At 41.4% G+C, this 27858-nt stretch overlaps 1 protein-coding gene across 1 annotated transcript in view; it reads left to right on the plus strand.

The window, feature by feature from the left end:
• Positions 1–27858, plus strand: part of LOC5565937 (protein serrate) — a 206572-nt gene that overhangs the window by 152736 nt on the left and 25978 nt on the right. The window contains exons 10-12 of the mRNA XM_021838237.1: positions 11732–11845; positions 11918–12142; positions 12312–12439. Of these exons, the coding sequence (XP_021693929.1) occupies positions 11732–11845; positions 11918–12142; positions 12312–12439 (467 nt within the window). The remainder of the gene's footprint in view (positions 1–11731; positions 11846–11917; positions 12143–12311; positions 12440–27858) is intronic.

Here is a 27858-nt window from a genome sequence, read left to right on the forward strand (position 1 = left end):
AGAAAAAAAAAACTCAGCAATCACAGAAAAAGAAGACCGTCTTCGCGAGTCTCGTCTCAGGTTATCATTTTTGAAAGCCTTATACGAAATTTCTGAAAGCCTTACCATTTAGGCAGCCGGGTCAAAACCTGGCTTTTGGTAACATTTAAGGCGCATACACGTCTTGCTAGCATTTAATGAATTGCAGTAAAGGGGTATATACTGCCAATTACTTGTTTTTAAGTGTTTACTGGTTATTTGGGCGTTATGTCACGTCCATCAGAGACATCTTTCAAAATGTTTACCATTAACAGGTAGAGCTGGCTCTCTTCTATCTATTTGTAGAACTAGCTTACCCAGCGTGGCTAGCCACGCTCTAACAAAATTTGGAAGGGGAAAGCTATGCATAATCTTTCGAAGATTGATAATGTTTATGTTTAACTGCAAAATGACAATATGAACTAATAAATTGCTCTGTTCATTATCGTGAACGTGCCCTATAAATATTAAAACACACTCCGTCCCAGTGGAGCTGTAACGTTAGAAGTAGAGGAAAATGGTTGTAATTTTATTACCATGACCCGACATTGACATGCATAATACTAAGGGGCGGTCAATTAATTACGTAAGACAATTTTGGCTGTTTTTAGATCCCCCTGTGTGTGTGTGTGTTTTTTTTTTTTTTTTTCATGCAACTAGGAGTTTAAAAATCTTCATAGACTGGCCTGTATATGTTCATGCTCATGCCAGTGTAATTTTTGGCGCGGTGTGGGATCCACTTAGTGCCTTCCCCACTAAAAACACTCTCCTAGGTATAGTACCATCACCATCACCCTCCGGAACTACCTTCCGGTATTACTTCGAAGGGGAGGACAACGTGCTGAGCGCACCACTTCAATTTGTTATTCTACATGCTGAGCCCTTCGGCTCCTGAGCCCTTCGGCTCCTGAGCCCTTCGACTCCTGTTAGCAGTTTTAAAACCGTTCAACGACGTGCCTCATGCTGAGCCCTTCGGCTCCACTCGTTAGTAATTTGTTAATACCTATTTTCGCCCTTTGGCGACCCGTCAATTTGTTAGTACCTACATGCAACATTCTGAGCCCTTCGGCTCCAGTTTGTGCCAGAGTTGCTTAATATCAATCATATCAGCTGATGGCTGATGGTCTAAAACTATCAATATCACTTGCGAGCTATCAATATCACTTTGATTTGACAACCAACAGCAGTGATGCGACATCGCACTCTAGATCAAAATCACTGCAGAATGAGTGATCACGTGTTTATTATCCATGCTATTAATGTTTTTCAGTGACCAACATATAGTTTCAATCTATCTGCAAAACTGTCGAAAATATCGTACCGATGAATTGCCATTTTATCTGCTTAATTTAAAGCTAAACTTAACCCATCAGTGATATCCATAGTCTATCGCCATCAATGCATTGGTGATGGAGTAGACAGCATGATGTTGATGTGATATGCAATGATCCGATTTGTATCGCAGTCGGCCTGTACAAATCAGCAAATTTTAAGCATTGATAGTGACATCGAGCAACTCTGGTTTGTGCACCACTCTGAGCTCATACAAAGCCCGCACTCGTACGGTTACGGCGACCATCTCCTTTCCATAGTTCAGCTGGTAAGATGCCGAGGTCGGTCCAACGATTCCGGTTGAGCATAACTTCCGGTTCGAAGGCGCCCCGACTATTCAATACCAGCGTTCCGACGTATTCTACTCGACCAGTCCCCGACGGTGGACCTAATCTACACCGACGGAGAGTTCCCCGGCGGTGGAATTTCTCCCGACACCGATTCTTCTACTTCTACGATACGAGCCGACCGGAGGGGTGCCGAAGTCAGTCCAGCGATTCCGGTGGAGCCTAGCTTCCGGTTCACTGGTGCCCCGACGACCCTCAACCGTCGCTATGACACGTCTACTCAACTAGTCCCCGGCGGTGAACCTAGCCTACACCGACGAAGAATTCCCCGGCGATGGAAGTTCTTCCGATACCGATTCTTCTTCTGATGCTGCTACTGCTGCTCTTCAATTTTTTACGGGCCGACCGGTAGGGTGCCGGAGTCAGTCCAGCGATTCCGGTGGAGGCTAACTTCCGGTTCACTGGTGCTCCTACGACCCGGGACCGGTGCTACGTCGCGTCTACTCAGCTAGTCCCCGGCGGTGGATCTAGCCTACTCCGGCGGAGAGTTCCCCGGCAAAGGAATATCTCCCGGAACCGAGCAGTATCACTTTCCCTTCGTCCGCTCTTTTAGAGTGTCGAAAACAGTCCGGCGCCCTTCTTCGTTCGGCAGGGCTGCCTACGTCATCTGACGCTGCTCCTCTCGCCATGTCCGCTGTAGTGTTGACATAATCTGAACAACAGATCGGTTCACCGCGTTCCACTTATCTTCATTACTACACATCTTTAAGACGATATTTTCCACGTTCACGTCGTCTCCGACGATGGCAGTCATTTCGCTTCGCTGCTGTGCAAACCGTGGGCAAGTAAAGACTACGTGCTCTGGTGTTTCTTCTATGTCTCGGCATTCAGGGCACAACGGTGACCTTGCGTGGCCGAACCTGTGCAAGTACTGCTTAAAGCAGCCATGACCAGACAGGAATTGCGTCAGTTGAAAATTAATCTCGCCGTGCGCTCTAGTGGTCCATATCGACACGTTTGGAATCAGTCGGTAAGTCCACCTGCCCTTCTCTGCGTTGTTCCATTGCTGCTGCCATTTACTAAGCGTGTTGGCTCTCGCTCTGTTCCGGCCTCTCCCTGTGGCTCGATCCCTGTAGCACTCGCTATCCTCCTCCAGTAGAAGGCAGATAGGAATCATTCCGGCTATTACGTGCACGGCGTGCGATGATATCGTTCGATACGCACTCGCTACACGCATTGCCATCAGCCTAAACGTACGGTTCAACTGGGCACGATTTCGTCCTGTCTTCAGTGCCGCCGACCACGCTGGAGCTGCATACCGGATGATCGACGTTGACACGCTCGCCAGTAGCCTCCTCTTGCTACTGGTAATCGCAGAATTGTTAGGCATAATTCGGGATAAGGCCGATATCACCTTTGTCGCCTTATTGCAGACGTAGTCGACGTGACTGTTGAAATTCAAACGGTCGTCCAACATCACGCCCAGGTGTTTCACTTCTCGCTTCGAGTTTATGATGCACTCACCGACCATGATGCTCACATTTTGTACTGCCTTCCGGTTACTGATCATAACCAATTCAGTCTTTTGATGGGCCAACGCTAGCTTCTTCTCTCGCATCCAATTTTCCACGGCATCTATCGCCTCCGTTGCCAGTACCTCCACCTCTTCCCGTGATTCGCCGATCACTACAAGCACTACATCGTCCGCAAAACCGACAATCTTGACTCCTCTGGGCAGGTTCAGCTTCAGCACTTCATCGTACATGACATTCCAAAGGGTGGGACCCAAGATGGATCCCTGTGGAACGCCCGCCGTAACCAACAGATTTCTGATCCCGGCATCTGTTTCATATATCAGTGTCCGGTTCTGAAAATAGCTTTTCAGAATCTGACATAGATACTTAGGCACCCTCAACCTGTGCAACGAGTCGGCAATTGCTACCCAGCTGGCGCTGTTGAAAGCGTTTTTAACGTCAAGAGTGACAACCGCACAATATCGGTTCCCTCTCCTCTGCTGCTTCTGTGCCGTCTCCATAGTTTCCACTACCATTCGGATGGCATCTATCGTAGATCTACCTTTCCGGAATCCATACTGCATGTTCGATAGACCGTTCTCGTTCTCCGTATACTTCGTAAGCCTGTTAAGAATCACTCTCTCCAACAGTTTTCCGACAGTATCCAACAAGCATATCGGCCTATATGCAGAAGGATCGCCGGGCGGCTTACCTGGCTTTGGTAGCAGCACCAGCTTTTGTCGCTTCCAAATGTCGGGAAAGTTTCCGTCCTCCATACATTTTTGCAGTGTAGTCCTGAACATGTCTGGATTCTCCTGGATTGCCGTTTTAAGGGCCAAGTTTGGAATCCCGTCCGGACCCGGTGCCTTCTTCACTGGTAAGGCTTTCGATACCACGACCAGTTCCTCGTTCGTTACACGGGTTTCTTCGTCGTGTACATCCTGTTCATCGTGTAGGTGGCCAGACCGTAGGCTCGTGCGTCGGAAAAAGAGTTTCGATAATAACCTTAATTTTCTCCGGACATCTGTCGGGTGGTATTGCTGGACCTTTCATCTTTGCCATGGCCACTTTGTAGGCATTCCCCCACGGGTTTTCGTTGGCATTGCGGTAGAGCTCTTCCAGGCACGCTTTCTTGCTGAGCTTGATTGCCTTGTTGAGTGCGGCCCTTGCCGCCCTATAGGGCAATCTTCTTTCTTCTCTTTCGACGTTGTTGCTAGCCCTCTGCATCCTCCTCCTAGCTTGGAAGCAATGTGCGCGTAGGTCACCGATCGTCGAATTCCACCAGTAGGCTGGTCGTCGACAGTTTCTAGGTTTCCCCATCCTCGGCATAGTTGCATCGCACGCCCGCGATAGGGCTGCAGTCAACTCCTCTGCGCTTAGGTTTACTAAGTTATTCTCACGCCTCATCGCTTCCACGAACACGTCCTTGTTAAAAATCTCTGTTTTCCACCTCCGCTCGTATATCTGGGCTCCACTCGATTCCATCTGCAAACAGCGCCCAAAGCGGTACCGAATCGCTTGGTGGTCGCTGTGGGTGTAATCCTCGCATACTCTCCAGTTCATATCACGTATCATTCCTGGGCTGCAGAAAGTGACATCGATGATAGACTCTCGACCATCCTTACGGTAGGTGGTGGTGGTACCGTCATTGGCGAGATCGACGTTCAACTTAGCTAGGGCCTCCAGAAGGCTGCTCCCCCTTGGGTTCGTGAGGCGGCTGCCCCATTCGACCGCCCAAGCATTGAAGTCTCCAGCTACTACCACTGGTCTTCGGTCGGTTAGCTCTTCCGTCAGTTTGTCCAACATCCGGTTGAACTGTTCGATCGTCCATCGTGGAGGTGCATAACAACTACAGATGAAGACACCGTTGATTTTGGCTATAACGAATCCTTCATCTGCGCAGTGCACCACTTCTTGAATGGGGTATTTTCCCACTGTCCATATCGCTGCAGTTTTGGTTCCGTCTGATATCCAGTTTCCATCTCCGGGTGGAATTTGGTATGGCTCCGAAATTATCGCAACATCGCATCTATGTTCCGCAACAGATTGCCGCAGAAGATGTTGTGCCGTATCACAGTGGTTGAGGTTGATTTGCACTACCTCCACTGGGACTTCGTTGCTCTCGCTCGTTTGGAGGCTGGGCATCTGCTACCGCCTGTAGGGTGTTCGTTATCCCCCGTAGCAGCGCAAATTAGGCATTTCGGAGGCTTCGAGCAATCCTTTGCCTTGTGACCTTCCTCGCCACACCTTCTGCATAGTTTGCTCCTATCAGGCCCTTGGCAATTCCGTGCGAAGTGACCAAAGCCAAAGTGTGTGTGTGTGTGTGTGTGTGTGTGTGTGTGTGTGTGTGTGTGTGTGTGTGTGTGTGTGTGTGTGTGTGTGTGTATACAATCCACCTCCCACTGACCGGCAGTGCTTTTATGGAAGAAAATTGTATGCATGTATTTATTGATACCCTTCGATATCTTTATATCTGCAGACAATTTTAGCCCAGGAGATGAAAGGTGATAGCTCTACTGAAATTCCAACGACCCATTTCAAGAATGGCAGTAAATACACACACATTCTGAGGTCATTTTCATATACAGTAAGCCCCGCATAAAAACACCCAGATATCAAATGGATATCTGAAATATTTTTACACTTCCCGAATCGAAATTAAATTTTCGACCCTGGCACGTATTTAGTTTCGCATGGTAATTGGTAAGTAAATAATAATAAAGAATGATTTTACCAGGATGTAATGCTGTTTCTTCCGTCGCCACACTGTGTTTACCGCAAAATATTACACACTTTTTCACTGCACTACGCACGTAACCTGATCGATTCTGGCCGCATCACCCGCCCCCACAGGAGCAGGCGTCACGGTCAAAGGATCACACACTACTAAACAGGCCCCCCTCTTCTCCCCCCCACTGCACTGCGCGCGAAACACGATTAATCCTGTTTGACCGCTTCACCCGCCCCCGCAGGAGCAAGCGTCACGGTCAAAGGATCACACACCACTCTTGGCGGTTTTTAGATCCCCCTCCCCCAATATTAAGGTTATGTGTATGAAAATTAAAAATAATTTATGTAACGCGTAATAAATTTAAACACAGCCCCCTCCCCCATAAACCCTTACGTATTTAATGGACAACCCCTAATGACCGCCAAATCGCCTAAATTTATGCTCTGACCATACTCTATTGAGCACGTGACCTTAATGCTGTTGTAATGTTCTAGTTTGGAATAATTACAGCTCTAATGCTGTTGTAGTGTTTCTTCAGCTGTGAAACTTTTCGGAAATTCCGGAACATTCTATGAATTATGTCGAATTCGTTTTTGAACCTAGGTTGGAACTGGCGCAACTCATTCTGAATCACAGTTTCAACACTAACCCGATTCAGGTTTGATCGAACTACAATTTTCTTGATGTTTGTTTGTTTATTTGTTGATTACCGACCCAGTACCTAAAAACGAAAACGACATTAGAAAGATTAACCCAACCTCGAATATACTACTGAATAGCTGTTGCAGTGTTCCATAATTTATTGTTGTCGTTCAAAATCACAGTTGTAATGACGCATGAAAGTATCGACTCATAGAACAGGAATGCTTTGGAAAGCTGTTATGGGGGACCATCATAGTAACCATGAAATTTTGATTTTAGTATGTTTTTAGTTTCACTGTAAATTAAATAAAAACTCGATTTGGTGAACAATAATCTGATTCATGTGTATATTGCTTTTCCACATGTCAAACTCGTATTTATAAGTTGGAACTGTTGAAGGGGTTTCTGAATTACATATTTAACCTCAACCAAATCCAAGTTCGACCGAACTAAAATTTGTTAAGATTTGATTACCTAACAACACGTTCAATCGAAGGCACACAAAACAGAGAACGATTCAAGAAAAATTGAGCTTTTCAACCAACACATCATGAACAACAACACATTCTGAAAAACTGCACTTATGTTGATTTCTTTCGCTTTGCAATATGAAGCTTTTCAATGCAACATGAAATTTTTGAAAAATAAGCATATATTGATAGCACAAAATTGATTTTGCAGCATCAGTGAAAATTACACATAGATATATTAAACCAGAAGAGCTCGACTTTTTTTAAAAGAGGAGTTCCCAAAAATGAAAACAACAACTTTTAAAAATTCTAGAACATTCTACGAATGAAGAAGAAATGTGTTCCATGAAATTCTAGAATATTCTGTCAAATAACTGTTGTAGTGCTCTACAATTTGAAATTCCAATGTTATAGCAATCAACTTAACTGTTGTAGTGTTTTAAAATTGCTGTTGTAGCGCTCAGTGAAACTTTTCGGTGAAATATTTCAAAGCGTTACTGACAGACAGACAACTCTGCGATTTTATATATATGATAAGTTTGCTAGAATTAATCGAAATACTCCTTGTGGTTTTGAAAAATTTGTTCCGTTTCTTCACAGGTTTGTCTAGAAATATGACTTTCCTCGCTTTTTTCTATGAAAAAAAACTGAAATTTCAAATGCTGTTGTAATAAAGGCATATTGATCATTGAAATATGGATTGGAAATACACTGAGTAATATACAATCCTGAATGGTATTCGTTGTGGGTGGAATTTTAATACAAATTGAGCATATTTCTTGAAAAATCTTCGGTAAGGTTCTCACAAAATTTTGGACTTGATTTCCACGCAAAACTTTGGCAAAAATTTCACAGAATTTGGGCAGACCTTACAGCAAGTATTACTTCCAAACTCAAGGCATAATTATAATCATAATTATAATCCTTTGCAGGTTCAGGAGATTGTGACAGAACCTTTGGTGGATTTCCAATAGGATTTTTATAAAATCTTCCACAACATTCTTACTATTTGTAACAAAAACCATTAAAGTCAGTTTGTTAACAATATTTTCTTCTAAGGTTGGGATCTGATGATAAAAATCGATTATCTGAGTTAGCTTCTCAAACTGAAACAGCAAGACGTAAATTTTCGTTATTTTAGAATTAAACATTTTTTCTGACCTCGAGATCAAAGAGTCAAAAAGGGAGAGCTTTCTAGCAAACTGACCGATAAGTTAATCAGGATCTACATATCTGGATGCCCCGTGGAATTATACAACTTTATTTTTCTCCCATACTAAGGTGGGCCAGTCTAGTGGTGGGTCACTGGGTCAAGTCGGGTAGAAAAAGATTTTTAGGGACATGCCAAGTTATCTCTATTTATTTCTAACGGCAATCATTTTATATTGTATAAATCATTAAAATCTGATATTCAAAATTATAAATTAATAGTTTTGCACCGTTTAGAATGTACCAGATACGGCCCCTCGGATTTAATGTCCTGAAGAACCGGCTCTAGATTTGTTAGGTATTGATCCGTTTCAAAGTTCCAAAAGAATAGATCGAACATAATAGTTCACTAAAGTGCATTCTCATTAGCTTGACTTAGATGTTAAGATACAAATTGTGCACTTTATCATAAATTTGAGGCATCCCGGGGACCCGAAAATGGTCATTTGTAGGGTCAATCAAATGCAGTTGACATAATTATTCAATTTAATTGATTATCAGAAGGATTACACTGATGCGTTTTTCTTAAAACTCCTTGATATAGTGGCCATATTATATCCGATTCTGGAAATTATCTGTGACTTGAAATTTGCCTACCTCCAGGGGCACAGAAGCACAAAACCCTTGTCACCCGACCTGACCCAGTGACTCACCGCAATAACTCCGGCCACAGGAACATTCCCGAGATTCTTTTACCACTTTTAGAAACTAGAGATGTGTACGAGTATACTGACAAAAAATAATTGAAATCCGTTAAGTACTCGCTGAGCGGTGAGAGTTTTAGTAATTTTTCTTTCACTCAGGCCTATACGGGTTAAGTGTGATGAGCGGCTTTAATCTAAATTGTATGTTTCCAAAGGTACAAATTTCTTTTCCAAAAAGTTTGTTTAAACCTCTGTATCTAAGAGAGAGAGAGAGAGAGGAGACAGCTCACTGACAGTTGGCATGTTTTCTTGCCTTCTTCGACCTTTTTCTTTCATTGGGTTCATGGGTTGTGCACAACGGTCAGATGAACTTATTTTGGTCAAAATTATATTCACTTCTTGTTGTTCACCATGAGAAAGGATATGAATAAAAAAAAAATCAAAAGTTAGTTGCCAACACACAACTATATTTAGTAATTCAACTTTTTAAAATGTGAAATCATCGTAAAACACCTAGAAATTTTAATTTAGTTCACTTGAATCTTGACGGTTTTTCACGCCCTGCCTTTCGAATGTGCGGTTTATCAGTGACAGTTGGTGACAGGTTCCCATGACTTTTGCCAGCTGTCTTCTTTCTCTCAGCTCTGTATTTCAGTTTTATAAAACTTTGCAAAATAATTGAGGCACTTTAAACCCAAGAGACGTAATTGCTTCCAAAATCATGACTCTCACAAAATGTTACATAGTGACCATGAAAATCAAGTTCTCTAAGACCTCAATCCTCTGAGTTAAAAGTTGATCACCAGAGTCTTTTTCTAACTAGTAGAAAACGAAGTCTTTGATCTTTCTAGATTTAGAACATTAACTTAATTAGTAAAAAATGACAAAAATTATCTAACAGAGCGAAGTAGTTAGAATGTATTACAGTAAACAGAAATTGCACTCTCCTGCGAAAAGAATACAAATAACGCTTGTGAGTGCTAAATTCAAGTTCTATATTACTTCTCGATTTTTTCAAGAATCCAATGTTTTTTGTAAGAATGTCTTCAAAACATATTTAACGAAACTCTTTTTTCAGAAAATTGTTGAAAAACAAAATCCAAACATTTGCCCAGAGATACTTTTGAGATTATCTTCTTCAGTTTATTCAAAGATTTGTTCTTAGATTCTTCCAGAATTAACATCAGTAAGATAGATCTAAATACTTCCCTCAGTTCACGGAAATTCCGCCAATGACTCATTCCAGAGTTACATTAATAATTTCATCCAGAATTACTACAGAATTTATCTAGTAATATTTTTCGGAATTCAGTAAATTATATAATGAGGAATTCCTTTCTCTTTATCTGTTCCTAACGTATCCAAAGATATTTTTTGCAGGATCCTCAATTTGTAACATGCATCCCTAGGGAAATCACTAGATTAGTTCCATAACAAAATCTTGCAGCAAAAGTTAGGAAAACTTTTGTATAAATCCTGGAGAAAATTGAAACAGAACTTTTGGAAAAAAAAACATATCAAAATGGAACTTCTGTACAATTTACTGGATTGATTCCTGAAATCCTTTGAAATTCTTAAAAAAAATTTAAAAAAATCCTGAAATAACTGAAATAATTTTTCGAAGAACTTCTGATGGGTACTTCAGAAGAGCTTTAGAAAAAAAAACCTGCCCCTCTCTGGCTACGCCCATGTTGCATTCTCTCTCCTCCACCACCCAAGCCCAGAGAGCTCTTCGACGAGAAAAACGAGTAATAATTGTGAACTTTCTTTCACCAAATCTAATCGAATCTTTTTTCTTAAGCGAAAGGGTGAACGCGACGGACGACGTGTGGGAGATTCTCGGAAAGTCAACGGTCGGAATTCGTCTTCGTCGCCCTCGGAATGAATGTGCGCGGGAAATATATGTTTCTTGACGGAGTTGCGCTTTTGTTGTCAGCTTCTGACGAATTTCTTTTCTTCCTATTGGAAAGACATATTTGTCGGAGCGCGTTCAGGTGTGAATTGTTGTCAACGGGCTTTTTTGAAAAAAAAATCGAGCCTCAATTTGTCTGGATTATCTTCTGAATGGTCTTGCACCACGAAAATCGGGCTCATCATCGGGCACAGTTTAATTCTTGTTTTGAGAACCGCGGCGGATTATGGCAGCTTTGCTCGGGCGAAAACGCGATAAATCGAACTTAGCTGGCCATGATTGTTCGGGTGGAATTAACCACAGCAAATTGATTACCGTGGCGAACTAAGCAAGCGTCGACCAGAACTAGAACCATCGTGACGGGGCTTGGCGCAGTAATTATCCGGTTAGCTATGGTCATCGTCCGGCTAGATAGGGATTTTAGCTGGCGCCGAAACGGTTCGGAATTTTATGCTCTCATGACGTCCATCTGACATAATCATCAGGATGAACACAAAGCAGGGAATGCTGAATTCATAGGAGGATTATATGGGAAAAAATATTTCTTGAAGCAAAATATCTGAAAGAGTTCATGGAAGCCGGAACCTTACAGAAGAACGGAAAAAGCTTATGAAAAAGTTTCAGAACAGCTTCTAGGAAGTTTCTGAAGAGCTTCTAGGATGCTTCTGAAGAGCCTCTCAGAAGCTTCTAAAGAACTTCTTGGAAGCATCTGAAGAGCTTCTAAGAAGCTTTTGAAGAGCTGATAGGAAGCTTCGATGAGCTTTTAGGAAACTTGTGAAGAGCTTCAAGGAAGTTTCTGAAAGAGCTTCTAGAAAGCTTCTGAAAAGCTTCCCAAAAGTTTCTGAGAAGCTTCGAGAAAGTTTCTGCAAAACTAGTAGGAAGCTTCAGAAAAGCTTCTAGGAAATACTCTTAAATAAAACAAACCACTTTGAAACTTTGACTGAATCCTGACTGTTCTCTTCTTATTCACAGACATCGACGAATGCGCGGAAGGACCCTGTCAGAACGGTGGAACCTGCATCGACATGGTCGGGAAATTTCGCTGTGAATGCCCACCGCAATGGACAGGGGAAACCTGCAATATCGGTAAGTTTCACTGCATCCCAGGTCGGCAGACAATCTAACCTCAAACACGTTTTCTTCAAATCTATTCAACAGACGTAGACGAGTGCGAAACGAACGTCGCCTCCGGGCTGGGGCCGTGCATCAACGCCGAGTCCTGCCGGAACCTGCCCGGATCGTTCCAGTGCAGCTGCCTGGAAGGCTGGGGCGGACCGACGTGCGCCCAGAATCTGGATGACTGCGTAGGCCGGTGCAAAAACGGTGCCACCTGCATCGATCTGGTCAACGACTACCACTGTGCGTGCTCCGTCGGGTACACCGGTGAGTATCCAATCAATCCATCAAATACTTCGTCGCCGGTCGGTCGTTCAATCGGTCGTTAGGTAATTGATCGACCGATGGATAGACGACCTCATGCGCAGCCAAAGTAGGCCACGATCACGACGAAATCCTAACCTCCATGGCTTTTTCTCTCTTTCCGTACCACCAGGTCGTGACTGCAGTACCGATATCAACGAGTGCGCCAACTTCCCCTGCCGCAACGGGGGCGAGTGCGTCGATCTGATCGGCAACTTCAAGTGCATCTGCCCGCTCGGCTACTCCGGGACGCTGTGTGAGGTAAGTTTTCGCTTTACTCAAATATTGTCCGGTAAATATGGGCATTTGGTCAGCTCTCTGTTCCATGGTGTTCTCTAGAGCGTTATTATTAAAACAAATATCTCCAGTAATGGAACTACAGTCAACTCTCCATAACTCGATATTGAAGGGACCATTGAGTTAGGGAGGTATCGAGTTATAGAACACAAAATCAGTGCTTATGCGATCTAGTGGACCATCGAGGTAGCCATGAAAGCCAACTTTTGCTATGGTTCTCTAACTCTATATCGATATATGGAGTATCGAGTAAAGGAGAGTTGACTTTAACTTAAATTTTTGGTGGAGATTTTTTTTTTGAAAATAATAGTTTAAAGATCACCGTGTCTCCCCCCGTTCAAAGGCTGATGCAGTATTATTAACAGTTATTAATGGTTTCGTCATTTTCCACCTTTCTTCCCTCTTTGGAGTCGCCTAATCTCCTCTCCATTATGACAGCTGTGTCAGTTTAGTGCGGGGGAGGGCATTGGGGACTGAGAGGAAACCCAACAGCATCGTGACCATTAATCTGAATAAATTCGGTTTGGATTTTTTCGATTCTGTTCAGTCGGAATGAGATGCTTAAAATGCTTCGAAGCGGTGGTAGGAGCCAGAAGCCAGTAGTTTTTTAATCGGTGTACAATGAGCTGAGAATTTGGGGATTGTGATACAGGGGGAATGTCGAGCATTGTGAGCGTTGACATCTAAATAAGCTGGTGAGCGAGCAGGTTGCTTGGATTGGTTCGCTTCGCTGATGAAGGTTCGTTTCTGATCACGCGCATTTAGGTCTTTCTCATTCTCTGGTGGCTGTGAATTAATTGGAACCATTGGGTATCGAAGGTGGCTGTGAAGTTTGGACATTTTGGGACAGCTTTTCAATGTAGAATTTTGATTTACCGTTTTGATTCATATTACGGACAGCTTCAAATTCCGGACACTCTCGTTTGTATGGGAAACATTTCACACGAAATGTTTCAATTTTCGTCGTCCAAAAGTTCTCATTTTCGAGGCTCGTTTTATTAGATTTTTTCCATAAATATCATTGCAAATTTATAATGCCCAACTACCTTAGACGTCTCTTAAGTGGTTGAACGATTTCAATTGATGATTTGACTGTTCCATTAATGATTATCATGAGCTGTCCGTAATTCGAATCAAATCGTCCGGAATATGAGGCAAAAGTGAGGGAGCGTCCGGAATAAGAATCATGAAAAGGCCACACGTTTTGATTTATTTAAAATTATTCAATTTGCGGACGCGTATTCTTTACCCACCATCCGAAAGTTAAGGGCTTCCGACGCTCGATAACGCTAAAAAATCATACAGAATGATTTATTTTGTATGGTCCAAGCTGGGTTATACTTCACTGAGGCCTTAAGTGTCCGTAATATGAATCAAAACGGTACTTCTTTTCTGTTTTAAAATACCCTGCTCCAAAGCTTTACTAGATGCTTCTTAGGACCTTTTGAGAAAACTTATAGAAACATACCTCAGAGGCTGATGTGAAAAAAAAAACTTAGAAAAGCTCTTGGGAATCTCTTCTAGAAGCTTAAACTCTTTCAAAAGCTTCTAAGATGTTCTTACAGAAGCTTTTGGGAAGCTCTTTCAAAAGCTTCTGAGAAGCTCTTTCAGCAGTTTCAGAAGCTCTTTGAGAAACTTTTGTAAGCTCATTCCAAGTAACTTGATGGTAAGCTCTTTCAGAATCTCCTTGGAAGCTCTCTTAGAAGCTTCAGGGTTGCTCCTTAAAAAGCTTCTGAGGAGCTCCTGCAGAAAATTCTGAAAAGCTTTTTCAGAAGCTTCTGGAAAGCTCTTTCAGAAGCTTTGGAGAAGCTGTTTAAGAAGCTTCTGAGCAGCTTTTTTAAATGCTCTCTTTCAGATGCTTCTGAGAAGCTCTTTAAGAAGCTTTTGGTGAGTTCTTTCAGAAGCTTATGTTCAGCTCTCTCTGAAAATCTGTTTCAGAAGTACTTGGGAAGCTCTTTTAGATGCTTCTAGGAAGCTCTTTCAGAAGCTTCTGGGAAGCTTTTTCAGAAGTTTCTTTGAAGTTTTTTCGGAAACTGTTGTGAAGTTTCTTCCAAAGTTTCTGGGAAGCTCATTTAGAAGCTACTTAAAAGCTCTTTCAGAAAATTCTAGGAAGCTTTTTCAGAAGCTTCTGGGAAGCTCTTTCAAAAGCTTCTGAGAAGCACTATCAGAAGCTTTAAGGAAGCTCTTTCAGAAGCTTTTGGGAAGCTCTTTCAGAAGTTTCTGGAAAACGCTCTCAAAAGCTTCTGGGAAGCTCTTTCAGAAGCTTCTGGGATGTTCTTTCAGAAGCTTCTGGGAATCTCTTTCAGAAGCTTCTAAGAAGCTCTTTGAGAAGCTTCTGGGAAGCTCTTTCAGAAGATTTAAGGAAGCTCTTTCAGAAACTTCTGGAAAGCTCTTTCAGAAGCTTCTGGAGAGTTTTCTTGGGAGCTTCTGAAGAGCTCTCTTGGGAGCTTCTGGGAAGCTTTGTCAGAAGGTTCTAGGAAGCTTTGTCAGAAGCTTCTGGGAAGCTTTTTGAGAGGTTTTTGGAAAGTTTTTTCAGAAACTTTTGAGAAGCTCTTTCAGAAGATTTGTGGAAGATTTTTCAGAAGCTTCTGGGAAGCTCTTTCATAAGCATCTGAGAAGCTCTTTCAGAAGCTTCTGGGAAGCTCTTTCAGAAGCTTCTGGGAAGCTCTTTCAAAAGCTTCTGGAAAGCTCTTTCAGAAGCTTCAGGAAAACGCTCGTTCAGAAGCTTTAAGGAAACGCTTTCAGATGCTTCTGGGAGCTCTTTCAGAAGCTTCCGGGAAGCTCTTTCAGGAGCTTCTGGAGAGTTCTCTTGGGAGCTTCTGAAGAGCTCTCTTGGGAGCTTTTGGGAAGCTTTTTAAGAAGCTTCTGGGAAGCTTTTTCAGAGGTTTTTGGAAAGTTTTTTTTTTCAGAATTTTTGGGAAGCTCTTTCAGAAGCTGTGTGGAACATTTTTCAGAAGCTTCTGGGAAGCTCTTTCAGAAGCTTCTGGGAAGCTCTTTCAGAAGCTTCTGAGAAGCTCTTTCAGAAGCTTCTGGGAAGCTTTTTCAGAAGCTTCTGGGAAGCTCTTTCAGAAGCTTCTGGGAAGCTCTTTCAGAAGCTTCTGGGAAGCTCTTTCAGAAGCTTCTGGGAAGCTCTTTCAGATGCTTCTGGAAAGCTCTTTCAGAAGCTTCTAGGAAGCTCTTTCAGATGCTTTTTGATAAGGTTTTGAGAAGCTCTTTAAGAAACTTCTGGGAAGCTCTTTCATAAGCTTCTGTGAAGGTCTTTCAGAAGCTTCTGGAAAGCTCTTTCAGAAGCTTCTGGAAAACGCTCTTTCAGAAGCTTCTAAGAAGTTCTTTCAGAAGCTTCTGGGAAGACCATTCAGAAGCTTTAAGGAAACTCTTTCAGAAGCTTCTGGGAAGCTATTTCAGAAGCTTCTGGGAAGCTCTTTCAGGAGCTTCTGGAGAGCACTCTTGGGAGCTTCTGGGAATCTCTTTCAGAAGTTTCCAAGAAGCTCTTTCAGAAGCTTCTAAAAAGCTCTTTCAGAAACTTCTGGGAAGCTCTTTCAGAAGCTTCTGGGAAGCTCTTTCAGAAACTTCTGGGAAGCTCTTTCAGGAGCTTCTGGAGAGTTCTCTTAGGAGCTTCTGAAGAGCTCTCTTGGGAGCTTCTGGGAAGCTTTTTCAAAAGCTTCTGGGAAGCTTTTTCAGAAGCTTCTGGGAAGCTTTTTCAGAGGTTTTTGGGAAGTTTTTTCAGAAACTTTTGAGAAGCGCTTTCAGAAGCTTTGTGGAACATTTTTCAGAAGGTTCTGGGAAGCTCTTTCAGAAGCTTCTGGGAAGCTCTTTCAGAAGCTTCTGGGAAGCTCTTTCAGAAGCTTCTGGGAAGCTCTTTCAGAAGCTTCTGGGAAGCTCTTTCAGAAGCTTCTGGAAAGCTCTTTCAGAAACTTCTGGGAAGCTCTTTCAGGAGCTTCTGGAGAGTTCTCTTGGGAGCTTCTGAAGAGCTCTCTTGGGAGCTTTTGGGAAGCTTTTTAAGAAGCTTCTGGGAAGCTTTTTCAGAGGTTTTTGGAAAGTTTTTTTTCAGAAACTTTTGGGAAGCTCTTTCAGAAGCTGTGTGGAACATTTTTCAGAAGCTTCTGGGAAGCTCTTTCAGAAGCTTCTGAGAAGCTCTTTCAGAAGCTTCTGGGAAGCTCTTTCAGAAGCTTCTGGGAAGCTCTTTCAGAAGCTTCTGGGAAGCTCTTTCAGAAGCTTCTGGGAAGCTCTTTCAGAAGCTTCTGGGAAGCTCTTTCAGAAGCTTCTGGGAAGCTCTTTCAGAAGCTTCTAGGAAGCTCTTTCAGAAGCTTCTAGGAAGCTCTTTCAGAAGCTTCTAGGAAGCTCTTTCAGAAGCTTCTAGGAAGCTCTTTCAGAAGCTTCTAGGAAGCTCTTTCAGAAGCTTCTAGGAAGCTCTTTCAGAAGCTTCTAGGAAGCTCTTTCAGAAGCTTTTTGAGAAGCTTTTGAGAAGCTTCTAGGAAGCTCTTTCAGAAGCTTTTTGAGAAGCTTTTGAGAAGCTCTTTCAGAAACTTCTGGGAAGCTTTTTCAGGAGCTTCTGGAGAGCACTCTTGGGAGCTTCTGAAGAGCTCTTTTGGGAGCTTCTGGGAATCTCTTTCAGAAGCTTCTAGGAAGTTTTTTCAGAAGCTTCTGGGAAGATCATTCAGAAGCTTTAAGGAAACTCTTTCAGAAGCTTCTGGGATTCTCTTTCAGAAGCTTCTAAGAAGCTCTTTCAGAAGCTTCTAAGAAGCTCTTCCAGAAGCTTCTGGGAAGCTCTTTCAGAAGCTTCTGGGAAGCTTTTTCAGAAACATCTGGGAAGCTCTTTCAGGAGCTTCTGGAGAGTTTTCTTCTTGGGAGCTTCTGGGAAGCTTTTTCAGAAGCTTCTGGGAAGCTCTTTCAGAGGTTTTTGGGAAGTTTTTTCAGAAGCTTTGTGGAACATTTTTTAAAAGCTTTTGGGAAGCTCTTTCAGAAGCTTCTGGGAAGCTCTTTCAGAAGCTTCTGGAAAGTTATTTCATAAGCTTCTGGGAAGCTCTTTCAGAAGCTTCTGGGAAGCTCTTTCAGAAGCTTCTGGAAAGCTCTTTCAGAAGCTTCTGGAAAGTTCTTTCATAAGCTTCTGGGAAGCTCTTTCAGAAGCTTTAAGGAAACTCTTTCAGAAGCTTCTGGGAAGCTCTTTCAGAAGCTTCTGGGAAGCTCTTTCAGAAGCTTCTGGGAAGTTCTTTCAGAAACTTCTGGGAAGCTCTTTCAGGAGCTTCTGGAGAGTTCTCTTGGGAGCTTCTGAAGAGCTCTCTTGGGAGCATCTGGGAATCTCTTTTAGAAGCTTCTAGGAAGTTCTTTCAGAAGCTACTGGGAATCTCTTTCAGAAGCTTCTAAGAAGCTCTTTCAGAAGCTTCTGGGAAGCTCTTTCAGAAGCTTCTGGGAAGCTCTTTCAGGAGCTTCTGGAGAGTACTTCTGGGAGCTTCTGAAGAGCTCTCTTGGGAGCTTCTGGGAAGCTCTTTCAGAAGCTTCTGGGAAGCTCTTTCAGAAGCTTCTGGGAAGCTCTTTCAGAAGCTTCTGGGAAGCTCTTTCAGAAGCTTCTAGGAAGATCTTTCAAAGGATTTTTGAGAAGCTTTTGAGAAGCTCTTTCAGAAACTTCTGGGAAGCTCTTTCATAAGCTTCTGGGAAGCTCTTTCAGAAGCTTCTGGGAAGATCATTCAGAAGCTTTAAGGAAACTCTTTCAGAAGCTTCTGGGAAGCTCTTTCAGAAGCTTCTGATAAGCTCTTTCAGAAGCTTCTGGGAAGCTCTTTCAGAAGCTTCTGGGAAGCTCTTTCAGGAGCTTCTGGAGAGCACTCTTGGGAGCTTATGAAGAGCTTTCTTGGGAGCTTCTGGGAATCTCTTTTAGAAGCTTCTGTGAATCTCTTTCAGAAGCTTTGAAGAAGCTCTTTCAGAAGCTTCTAAGAAGCTTTTTCAGAAGCTTCTGGGAAGCTCTTTCAGGAGCTTCTGGAGAGTTCTCTTGGGAGCTTCTGAAGAGCTTTCTTGGGAGCTCCTGGGAAGCTTCTTCAGAAGCTTCTGGGAAGCTTTTTCAGACGCTTCTGGGAAGCTCTTTCAGAGGTTTTTGGGAAATTTTTTCAGAAACTTCTGAGAAGCGCTTTCAGAAGCTTTGTGGAAGATTTTTCAGAAGCTTCTTGGAAGCTCTTTCAGGAGCTTCTGGGAAGCTCTTTCAGAAGCTTCTGGGAAGCTCATTAAGAAGCTTCTGGGAAGCTTTGTCAGGAGCTCCTGGGAAGCTCTATCAGAAGCTTCTGGGAAGCTATGTCAGATGCTTTTGGAAAACGCTCTCTGAAGCTTCTGCGAAGCTCTTTCAGAAGCTTTATAAAAGCGTATTTACAGGAACTTTTGGGAAGTTCTTTCTGAAGCTTCTTTGAAGCTCTTTTGGTAGCTTCTTTGAAGCATCTGGAAAGCTATGTCAGAAGCTTCTGGAAAGCTCTGTCAGAAGCTTCTGGAAAGCGCTCTCAGAAGCTTCTGGAAAGCTCTTTCCAAATGCTTTTGGGATGCTCCTTTAGAAGCTTCTGGGAAGCTTTTCCAGAAGCTTCAGAAAAACGTACTCAGAAGCTGCTGAGCAGCTGTTGCGAAAGTTTCAGGTGGGCTGTTTTCAAAGCGTCCGGAAAGCTCTTCCGGAAACTTTTTGGAAGTTCTTACAGAAGATTCTGGGAAGCTCTTTCAGAAGCTTCTGGGAAGTTTTTTCAGAAGCTTGTGGGAAGCTCTTCCAGAAGCTTCTACGAAGCTCAATCAAGAGCTTTTAAGAAGCTCTTTCGGAAGCTACTTGAAAACTCTCTCAGAAGCTACTTGGAACCTTCTTCAGAAGCTTCTGGGAAGCTCCCCCAAAAGCTTCTAGGTTGCTTTTTCAGAAGCTTTTGGGAAGCTCCCTCAGCAGCTTCTAGGAAGCTTTTTGAGAAGCTACCGGGAAGCTCTTTCAGAAGCGTCTTAAAAGCTCTGATAGGAGCTTCTGAAAAGTTCAGTTCAGAAGCTCTTGGAAAGCTGTTTCTGAAGCTTCTGGGAAGCTGTTGCATGAGTTTCTGAGAAACTGTTACAGAAGCTTCTGGGAAGCTATTTCAAACCTGGAAAGCTCTTTCAGGAATTTCTGGGTAGCTCTTTCAAAAGCTTCTTTGAAGCTTTTAAGGAGCTTCTAAGAAGTTCTTTAAGAGATCTCTAGGAAGCTCTTTCAAAAGCTATGGGGAGCTTTTTAAGAAGCTTCTAGGAAACACTTTAAGAATCTTTTAGGAAGCTTTTTCGGAAGCTTCTAGGAATCTCTTTCAGAAGCTTCTGGTTAGCAATTTCAGAAGCTTCTGGCAAGCTCTTTCAGAAGCTTCTGGAAAGCTCTTTCGGAAGCTACAGGCATGCTGTTTCAGAAGCTTCCGGAAATCTCTTTCAAAAGCTCCTGGGAAGTACTTTTAGAAGCTTTGAAAAGCTCTTTCAGAAGCTTTCGGGAAGCTCTTTCAGCAGCATCTGGGAAGCTTTCTCGAAAGATTCTAGGAAACAAGTACAGAAGCTTTAGAAAAGCTGTTACTGAAGCTTCTAGTAAGTATTTTCAGAAGCTTTTGAAAAGCTCTTTTAGAAGCTTCTGTGAATCTTTCTAGGAAACTAGAGGGAAGCTATTTTACAAGCTTAAGGAAGTCATATTGGTAGCTTTTGGGAAGCTCTTTTAGAACTTACAGGTATGCTCTTTCAGAAAATTTAAACAGTTTTTTCAGAAGCTTCTGGGATGCACCTCAGCACTCTCAGAAGCTTCTGGGAAGCATTTTCGAATCTTTTGGGAAGCTCTTTCTTATGCTTTTAGGAAGCTCCTTCAGAATTTTTATTGGAAGCGTTTTCAGAAGCATCTGGGAAGCTTCTTCAGAAGGTTCTAGGAAGCTCTTTTAGAAGGTTTTTGGAAGCTCTTTCAGAAGCTGCTTGGAAGTCCTATCTTAATTCACTGGGTTGGATTTCCAGAAGCTTTTTTAAAGTTTTGTCAAAAGCGTTACCGTCATGCTTCCACCATAAATTTTCTCAGCAGTTTTTTCAGTACTTAAACTATCATGGGTCACTCTCTATTATGGGTCGTTTGATTTTGCATTACATTTAAAATAGAGTGACTAATAAACGTGAGTTAGTGACCCATAAAAGTGTGAGCAGTGTTGATCGTATATTTAAAAATGAATCTCTGAATGAATATCAAGTAACATACTCTCATATGTTTACATTCATATTTTAAAAACTTAAAAAGTTTAACAGTTCTTGACTCATAAATTTCAGTTAATTAATTGCACTGCAAAAGCGTAAGAAGACTGCTTTTGTCGGCATCTAACTGAGTCAGAACAATCTGATGAGATTAAATCTTAAAATAAGCACACGTCATTCGCGAGATTTGGGCATTTTCTTCGGTGACGATCAGAACCACTGACTGTCTCGACTGTCAGGCAGGCAGGTGAAAGGACCGTGCATCAAAGCAACCCAGGATCGTTCTTTGTCCGAGTGATTGCACAGATTGCTTCGATTCCAGGGGTGCAAATGGAGCGAGAGAGCAAACCGTAAAAAACAATTCTCATGAATATAAATTCGCGACTCAGAAGCCAGGCCACGCGAGGCGAAGGGATTTCGCTGCGGTTATGAGAGACCTCTCGGGATATTAATTCGCATTTGGAGGGAAAAATAAACAGGCAAACCTGTTTGGGTTTGCACTCATGTCACCTGCGACCACCAGTCGTCGTCGGTCCGTACGTCAGTCTACGTTGGCATAAATGACTAAGGGCAGGGGGAAGAGGGGACAAAACGGACTTAAGTTAACTGACTCAGTTGGACAGACGGACGACTGCAGCAGCAGCAGCAGTAGTAGTAAAAGGCACTTAACATGAGGGCGCTGTTGGCTGCCGTTTTATGCGAGATCGCAACCAACCGCACTGCATCAGCGAGCAAGCGACGGCAGCAGAATGCAGAGTTCAAACCGTTTGAAATGTTGACTGGAGTGACGTTTCAAGATTTAATATATTGTTCGCATTTTTATCATCTTTGTGCTCGGGTTGCTGAGTTGCACGGTGCACTTGTTTCTGCACTGGACTGTTCCCGGCCATCGCGAAGCCTGCTATGATGTGGTTTAGTGTTGCGTGCGGCGATCGGTTTTAGAATTTATTAGCTTGAACTTTCGGCCATTGGTAGATGACCTAGATTCCACTGAGGAGTCGATGAAGGAATGTGAATGTGAAACCCAATCAAAACCGTCACCGCTCTGCTGCTGCTGAAGATGATGATGATGATCGCTGTCAAATTATGCTGGGTGATAAATCACTCCCAAAACCGAAGCCCGTGCAGAGGTGACACTTTCCGAATGAGTTGACAACGATCGAACGAACGCCTACGCGAACATGTTGCGAAGGCGCAGATCATCTTCCCAATCGCGTCGTTAGGTTAATGATCTTATGTGTAGAAAACGCGACCCGGCCTGACGACTCCGGTTGGCAATGAGTGTAGAGTTGATGGCCTACAAATGCTGCTGCCTCTGTCACCGGAACAATACGACAACGCCCTCTCTCTCTCTTCGCTACGTTCGGTCCGAGAGTGGGCCGAAGAGAAGCTTCCCATTGTCAGGGATGAGTGATGTCCCTTCCAAGAGGCGCGTGTGTACGTGTACGGACTGGAACCACGCCAACCAGACGAGCGTTTTTTTGCATCATAATAAGCCGCTGTAATTGCGTGATTTTTCTCTCCGGGAAGCGGCCAACAAAAGAGCGGCATTTTCGAAATAGGTGACAAATAGGTGTCACTTTGTTTGTCGGAAACGGGCGATAGATTCGACTTGCAGCGGATGACAATCGAAGTCGGCGGTGTTGAAAAAAGCAATGAATATTTATTGTCGATTGACACAACAGGCGGGATTTTAAGAAGGCACGTGCCGTTAATCTGTTGAAATAGTTTCGCAATTCGTTCGAATCTCAGTTCAGGACTAATTTGAATGCAAGTATGTTCATGACTGGCGATTTTCATTGACAAAAACGGAATAATTCTCTTCGACAAAATATTTTACAATTCTGAATAGAAAATATCAGTTTCAACAAGGAAAGTACAGCATTTGTTTCTCAAATAACAACCATTCACTTAGATGTCACCGCCGCTTTCAAAAAGGTCCTTGCACGTCTGGTTTTGAATAGAAGAGGTGTACTAGTTTTGGCCACCCTAAGGAAAAATATTGTTTACACATAAATCAAAAGACCTTTGGTTGCTCCGGATAATCGAGTCCGACCTGTACTACGCGTTTTGGTGGGGATTCGTATTCTAAACTTGTAATCAACTCAGTTATTTGGTCACCAAGTAGCTCGGTAGCTTAGTGGGTAAAGCGCTCGTCTAGCATACAAGAGTCCTGGATTCAAATCCAAGCCGAGCACGTGAATGTTTTTCATAATTTGTACATCTTTACCACGCGTAATGAGTTAATTAATTTAAGAAACAACTTATTTTGTGTGAAGGCTGCAAGCATGATCGAAAATTCGAGTAAATTGATATTTAATCCAGCAATTGCAAGCTCGATGAATTTAATTACAAAAAAATAGTATGAATATCATTGAAACATAAAAAGTCCGGATTTTCCATAACATTGTCGACCTGCAGCAAAAATTCCAAGGAGGTACATAGCAGAGGCGCGTCCACGTTCTAAACCATGGGTAGGACAAATATTTTGAACACAGTGAAGCTAAGATAAATGTTAACCCTATGGAATCCTAGACTGGAAATTCAATTTACTGTATTTGAAGGGCTCAAACGCAAAGGGGTGTAAGTGACATTTTAGTAGGTTTTGAGTTGAGGAAATTCTGCTGTTTCCAAACGTTCTAACGATATTTTCAGGTGACTTTTCCGCTGGAGAAATAACATGATTTGGCTTGTTTTTAACTCTCATACAATTAGTACACGCAAATAAAACCGTTCCCAAAAATAGGCACTATCAGTCACGAATCCAGGAACAAGCTTATTTTCGGTTTACGAAAATACACCATGAACATAAATCACAGATTCGGGAACAAAGTTCCACAAATCATCCGTAACACCTGCTGATCTTATCACAGACCGCTTAAAGAAATCATAGAAACGTGATATTTGTTCTGAAAAACAAGAACTCCGTTCACAAGAACCAGAACATTGTTCTGGATCGCGTTCGGCGTTCTGCGATCCGTGATTTCAATGGCCAATTTTGATTTCCCTTCCACTGCCCATTTTATGGAAGATTATTTTAGGACATTTTCTTCAAATTAGCACAAAACTTACCATTATGGCACAATATTTGTAAATAAACAGGTTGTATAACTTTTAACAGCCCAGAAAACTGCATAATTTGAAGGGGTAGCATAAAAAATTGTACGTTGTTTGTCCCATTGAACAGGCAGCAACGCACTCGAAATGAAACGTATCAGCTACGAAATCGTTCCATTTTAGCAGCAGGCTTCTTTTTTAGCAGGAACAACGTCTGGATAAGTCATATTTAAATAATATTCCAGCTGAAAAAAAAAGTTTCTGTCAAAAAATGAACTGCAGTTTTGCACTCGGGTCTGTTTTGTTGACTACTAGGTTTTGCGCATGCGTTATTATGTTTGACAGCGCGCGTGAACAGAGTTCGCGCTGCCAGGAACCAAATCACAAATATTAATTTTTGGATTTACGGTATCGTGATTTTAAAATCATGGTGTTGGGAGCGTTACGAAACAAGGATGCCAGAACTAGTGAAACTAGTGAAAACAGTTCATGAAAATCAAATGTGTTGAATCACGATGACAGGATCTAAATCACGAATCTGCATAAGGTGTGCGTTCTGTTTCCTATGATATTTTGTTCACGAATATCAGAACGGATTTTTTACGTGTATACAATGGAAAATTGCAAAAAAATTTTTTTTTCAAAACTTAGTTTTTTCACTGACACCCCTTAATATATAACCCCCTTATTTTCAACCAGTCGTTACCACAAGAATAAGAAAGCTTTCCGTCTTTACAGGGCTTATAATATGAAATCAGAGACCCATCGCCTGAAAAATTAAGAGAAACTGAAAAGAGACCAAACAGGAATCAAAAATCAAAACGAAACCTAATAGGAGTCAGGAGATAAGAGTTTAACACTTCATAGCATCAGAACAAACATTTTAAGATCCACGACCTTGTTGGAATTACTTGATTTTCTCCCGGAATTTCATCTGACATTTACCAAGATAATTATTAAGATATTCCTAAGGAATTTCTTATTTTGGATGCCTCAACCTTGATTTACCCAAGGAGAACCACGGAAATGGAATTTCTCCAAAGAATCATTGGAACTCCTCCAAAATAACTTTGTGGAACTTTTCAAGAAAGTCTCCTCTAATATTTTATCCAATCCATCTTTTTAGGGGTTTCCTATACAACTGTCTTAGAGAGTTAATATAAGATTTCAACTAGAGATTTATCTAAAGATACCTTCAGCAATTGTTTCAGAGTTATCTGCTGAGATTTCTTCAGAAATTTCTCCTATAATACTTTGAGATTTTCTCAAGTAAGTCTTGAAAGTATTTTTTTCTAGGAATGTCTCCAGAACAATGCCAATGTTTTTTTTTTTTGTGAAGAATTAATCCCTGAGGCACTTCTGAAGAAAATCCTGAAGCAACCTCATATAAAACTAGTGGATGTTTCAAAGTCACTCTTAATGAGCAATGATCTCTGAAATAATGCCTGGGCTCTTGAGGATGTATCAGAATATTTCTTAGATAATTTGCTAAGATAATATTAAAACAAAATCAATCGAATCTTGATATGGCATTTCGCAGGATTTTCTAAAGGGATTTTTCAAAAAACATTGGACAGAATCTCAATGAAAGTTTGTGAAGGAATGAACGAAGGAATTATTGGGAAAACTGTTGTCGTATTATCTGGTGTGAAAACTCAAATAAACTTACAAAAATTGCATGAGATATTTTGGAAAACTTTTTAAAAAACTGCAGGAGTAATATTTGGATGAAATGCTGGAGAACTTCCTAGAAAAAAAAAATGATTCTTTCGAAGAACCCCATAAGGAATTTTGGAGTTCTGGGATAAATCGTGGATGAATTCTTGAAGAAATCCACATGAACAGGCGGCGGAATTCTTGAAGGTTTCTTGAAAAATCCCTCTAAAATAAAACTGGGGAATTCAGTTTAAGGATTAGTGAAAAAAATATCTGGTGGAAATTCTAGGATAGTTTTGGAAAATAAAATCGAGGTAATACCTGAGGGAATTACTGGAGGTCGTACCTTTGGGGTTCTCAAGGAATCCTGGAGCAAATTCTGATGAAATACTTCTAAGCATCCTTTGAAAAATCCTTGGAAGAATATCTTGGATAATTGGTAGAGATTCCTGTGCGAGACCCTGAAATAATCTTAATTAAATCACTATGATAATTCCTGAAGCTTTTCCTCGGGGAATATGAGACAAAATTCTTGACGAGCATGTTGGACCCGTTATAGTCTCTGAAGGTTTTTCTGCAGCCTGTGAAATTTTGCATCAGGATTCAATGCAAGTAGTGTTAGAAAAAAAAAAAAGACTTTAGAGATCATTTTTTAATAAAGACCTAAGAGACCATCCATTAAAAATAGGGACTTTTTACAGACATGCATTAAAATAGGAGCAACTCTCAAAAAAGAAACTTACTATCAGCCCTGTCTGTAGGATCATTTATTGCATCAACTTGTATTATTATTCATATGACAATATATGAATAACCTTTATACTATTATAATTTTTAAATCAATTTTATTAAACAAACTAGTACCAAAAGCTTGTTTTTACAACCAGTCAGGTTTTTCTTATTTCCTAGATAACAAATTGATAAACAGTCAAAATTTTGTTGATTTATGTAGTTTTTTTGCACCCAAGTGACCCCAAAGTGGCTGATAGCAAAAAATTTTATAAGAAAATGAAGATTCTTGAGAAATGTTTCATCGCGCAGAAACTCCATCAATATTTCACTGGAAAATCTTCAACAATCCTGCAAAAACAAACATTCAGAAAATTGTCATAATCTGCTCTAAATATATTTATAAATGATGCCACAAATATCAGTGGGAATTTGATCAAATCATTTTTGAGGAACTAACTGTGGGAGTTCAATAGGAATTGCTTTGAAAATCGTCAAGAAATTCAGCAATACTTTGATAGATTATTTCAAGTCATGAGTGATCGCACTTTCAAAAATCGCTAGCACCATCACACTCGTGTTGTGTATAATATGATGGGACTGGTTTTAGATTAATCCATTACTTCATCCAAAATTCTTCAAGAATCGAAGCATCTTCTAATATTTCTTTATGGAAGTTCCAGAAACTTCTCAAGAATTGCTTCCAGGAACGCTCATGGCAATTTGCCCCAGAATATTTACCGTGTTAACTGTAGATATTTTGAAGAAACCATCCATTGAAAAAAATAATAAAAAAAATAAATAAACAGAAGTGGCATAGATGATTGTTCGATTTGTTTTTCTAACGGTTACAGTAGCTTCTTGTAGCAATTCTTACAATTAGTTTTCCAGGATTTACACTATAGATATTCTCAATCGTTCTCCGAGCTTGTTTGTAGGTATATTGAACAGATGATTAATAGTTTAGATTATCTTTCAAGCTTTCTGCTGATCTTATTTTTTTTCTGAATCATGAGTAGGACAATCCTTTGACTGTCCTACCCAGATATTTTTGTGGGTAGTACATGTCCTACCTGTCCTACCCACTTCCCGCGCCACTGGTACATAGTATGATCTTTGAGACACGTGTAAAGGTTATTTTTGTTTCGAAGTGTAACATGTATTGTAAAGTTCTTGTTGTTTATTCAGTTAATATAATGTTGAATAGGTTCGTCGAAAACATAGAAGTGTACATTCTTAACAACAAGCATCCCTTAATTGAAGCTTCTTGGTTGAAAAATGTTTTGTTAAAAAAATTGTAATAAGAACGGTGTGATAACGTCAGGTAACAATAGCTTCTTAAATATTCCATCATTTCAGCCCTTATTCCCTCTTCTTCGATGTAATTATTGTAAGACATTCCGAAATTTTCAATATATTGCTAATTTTTTCCGATATTCGTCTTCTCTCTCTCTCTAGAATAAGTATCCTTACGCTATGATGTGTGAAATTCTATCATCTTTCAGTCAAAATAGATAACAAAACTAATGAAAGTTTCTTTGTCTAATGTATAACGGGTCGATGGTCTTTTCAAATACGAAATAAACTCGATATTAAGAAGGAACAATAAAGAATTTTGGTACCCTTTTTAGAAGCTTCATTGGAACGTCTTTATTTTGTATATGGTCAAAATGTTATTTTTTTATGTGCAAAAGACTTGGAATGAGAGGAGGAGTTTGAAAACCCCAAAAAAAATTATCATGTGGCTTATGAACCTC

This window comes from Aedes aegypti, chromosome 1 (genome assembly GCF_002204515.2).
Source record: "Aedes aegypti strain LVP_AGWG chromosome 1, AaegL5.0 Primary Assembly, whole genome shotgun sequence".
Lineage (NCBI taxonomy): Eukaryota > Metazoa > Arthropoda > Insecta > Diptera > Culicidae > Aedes > Aedes aegypti.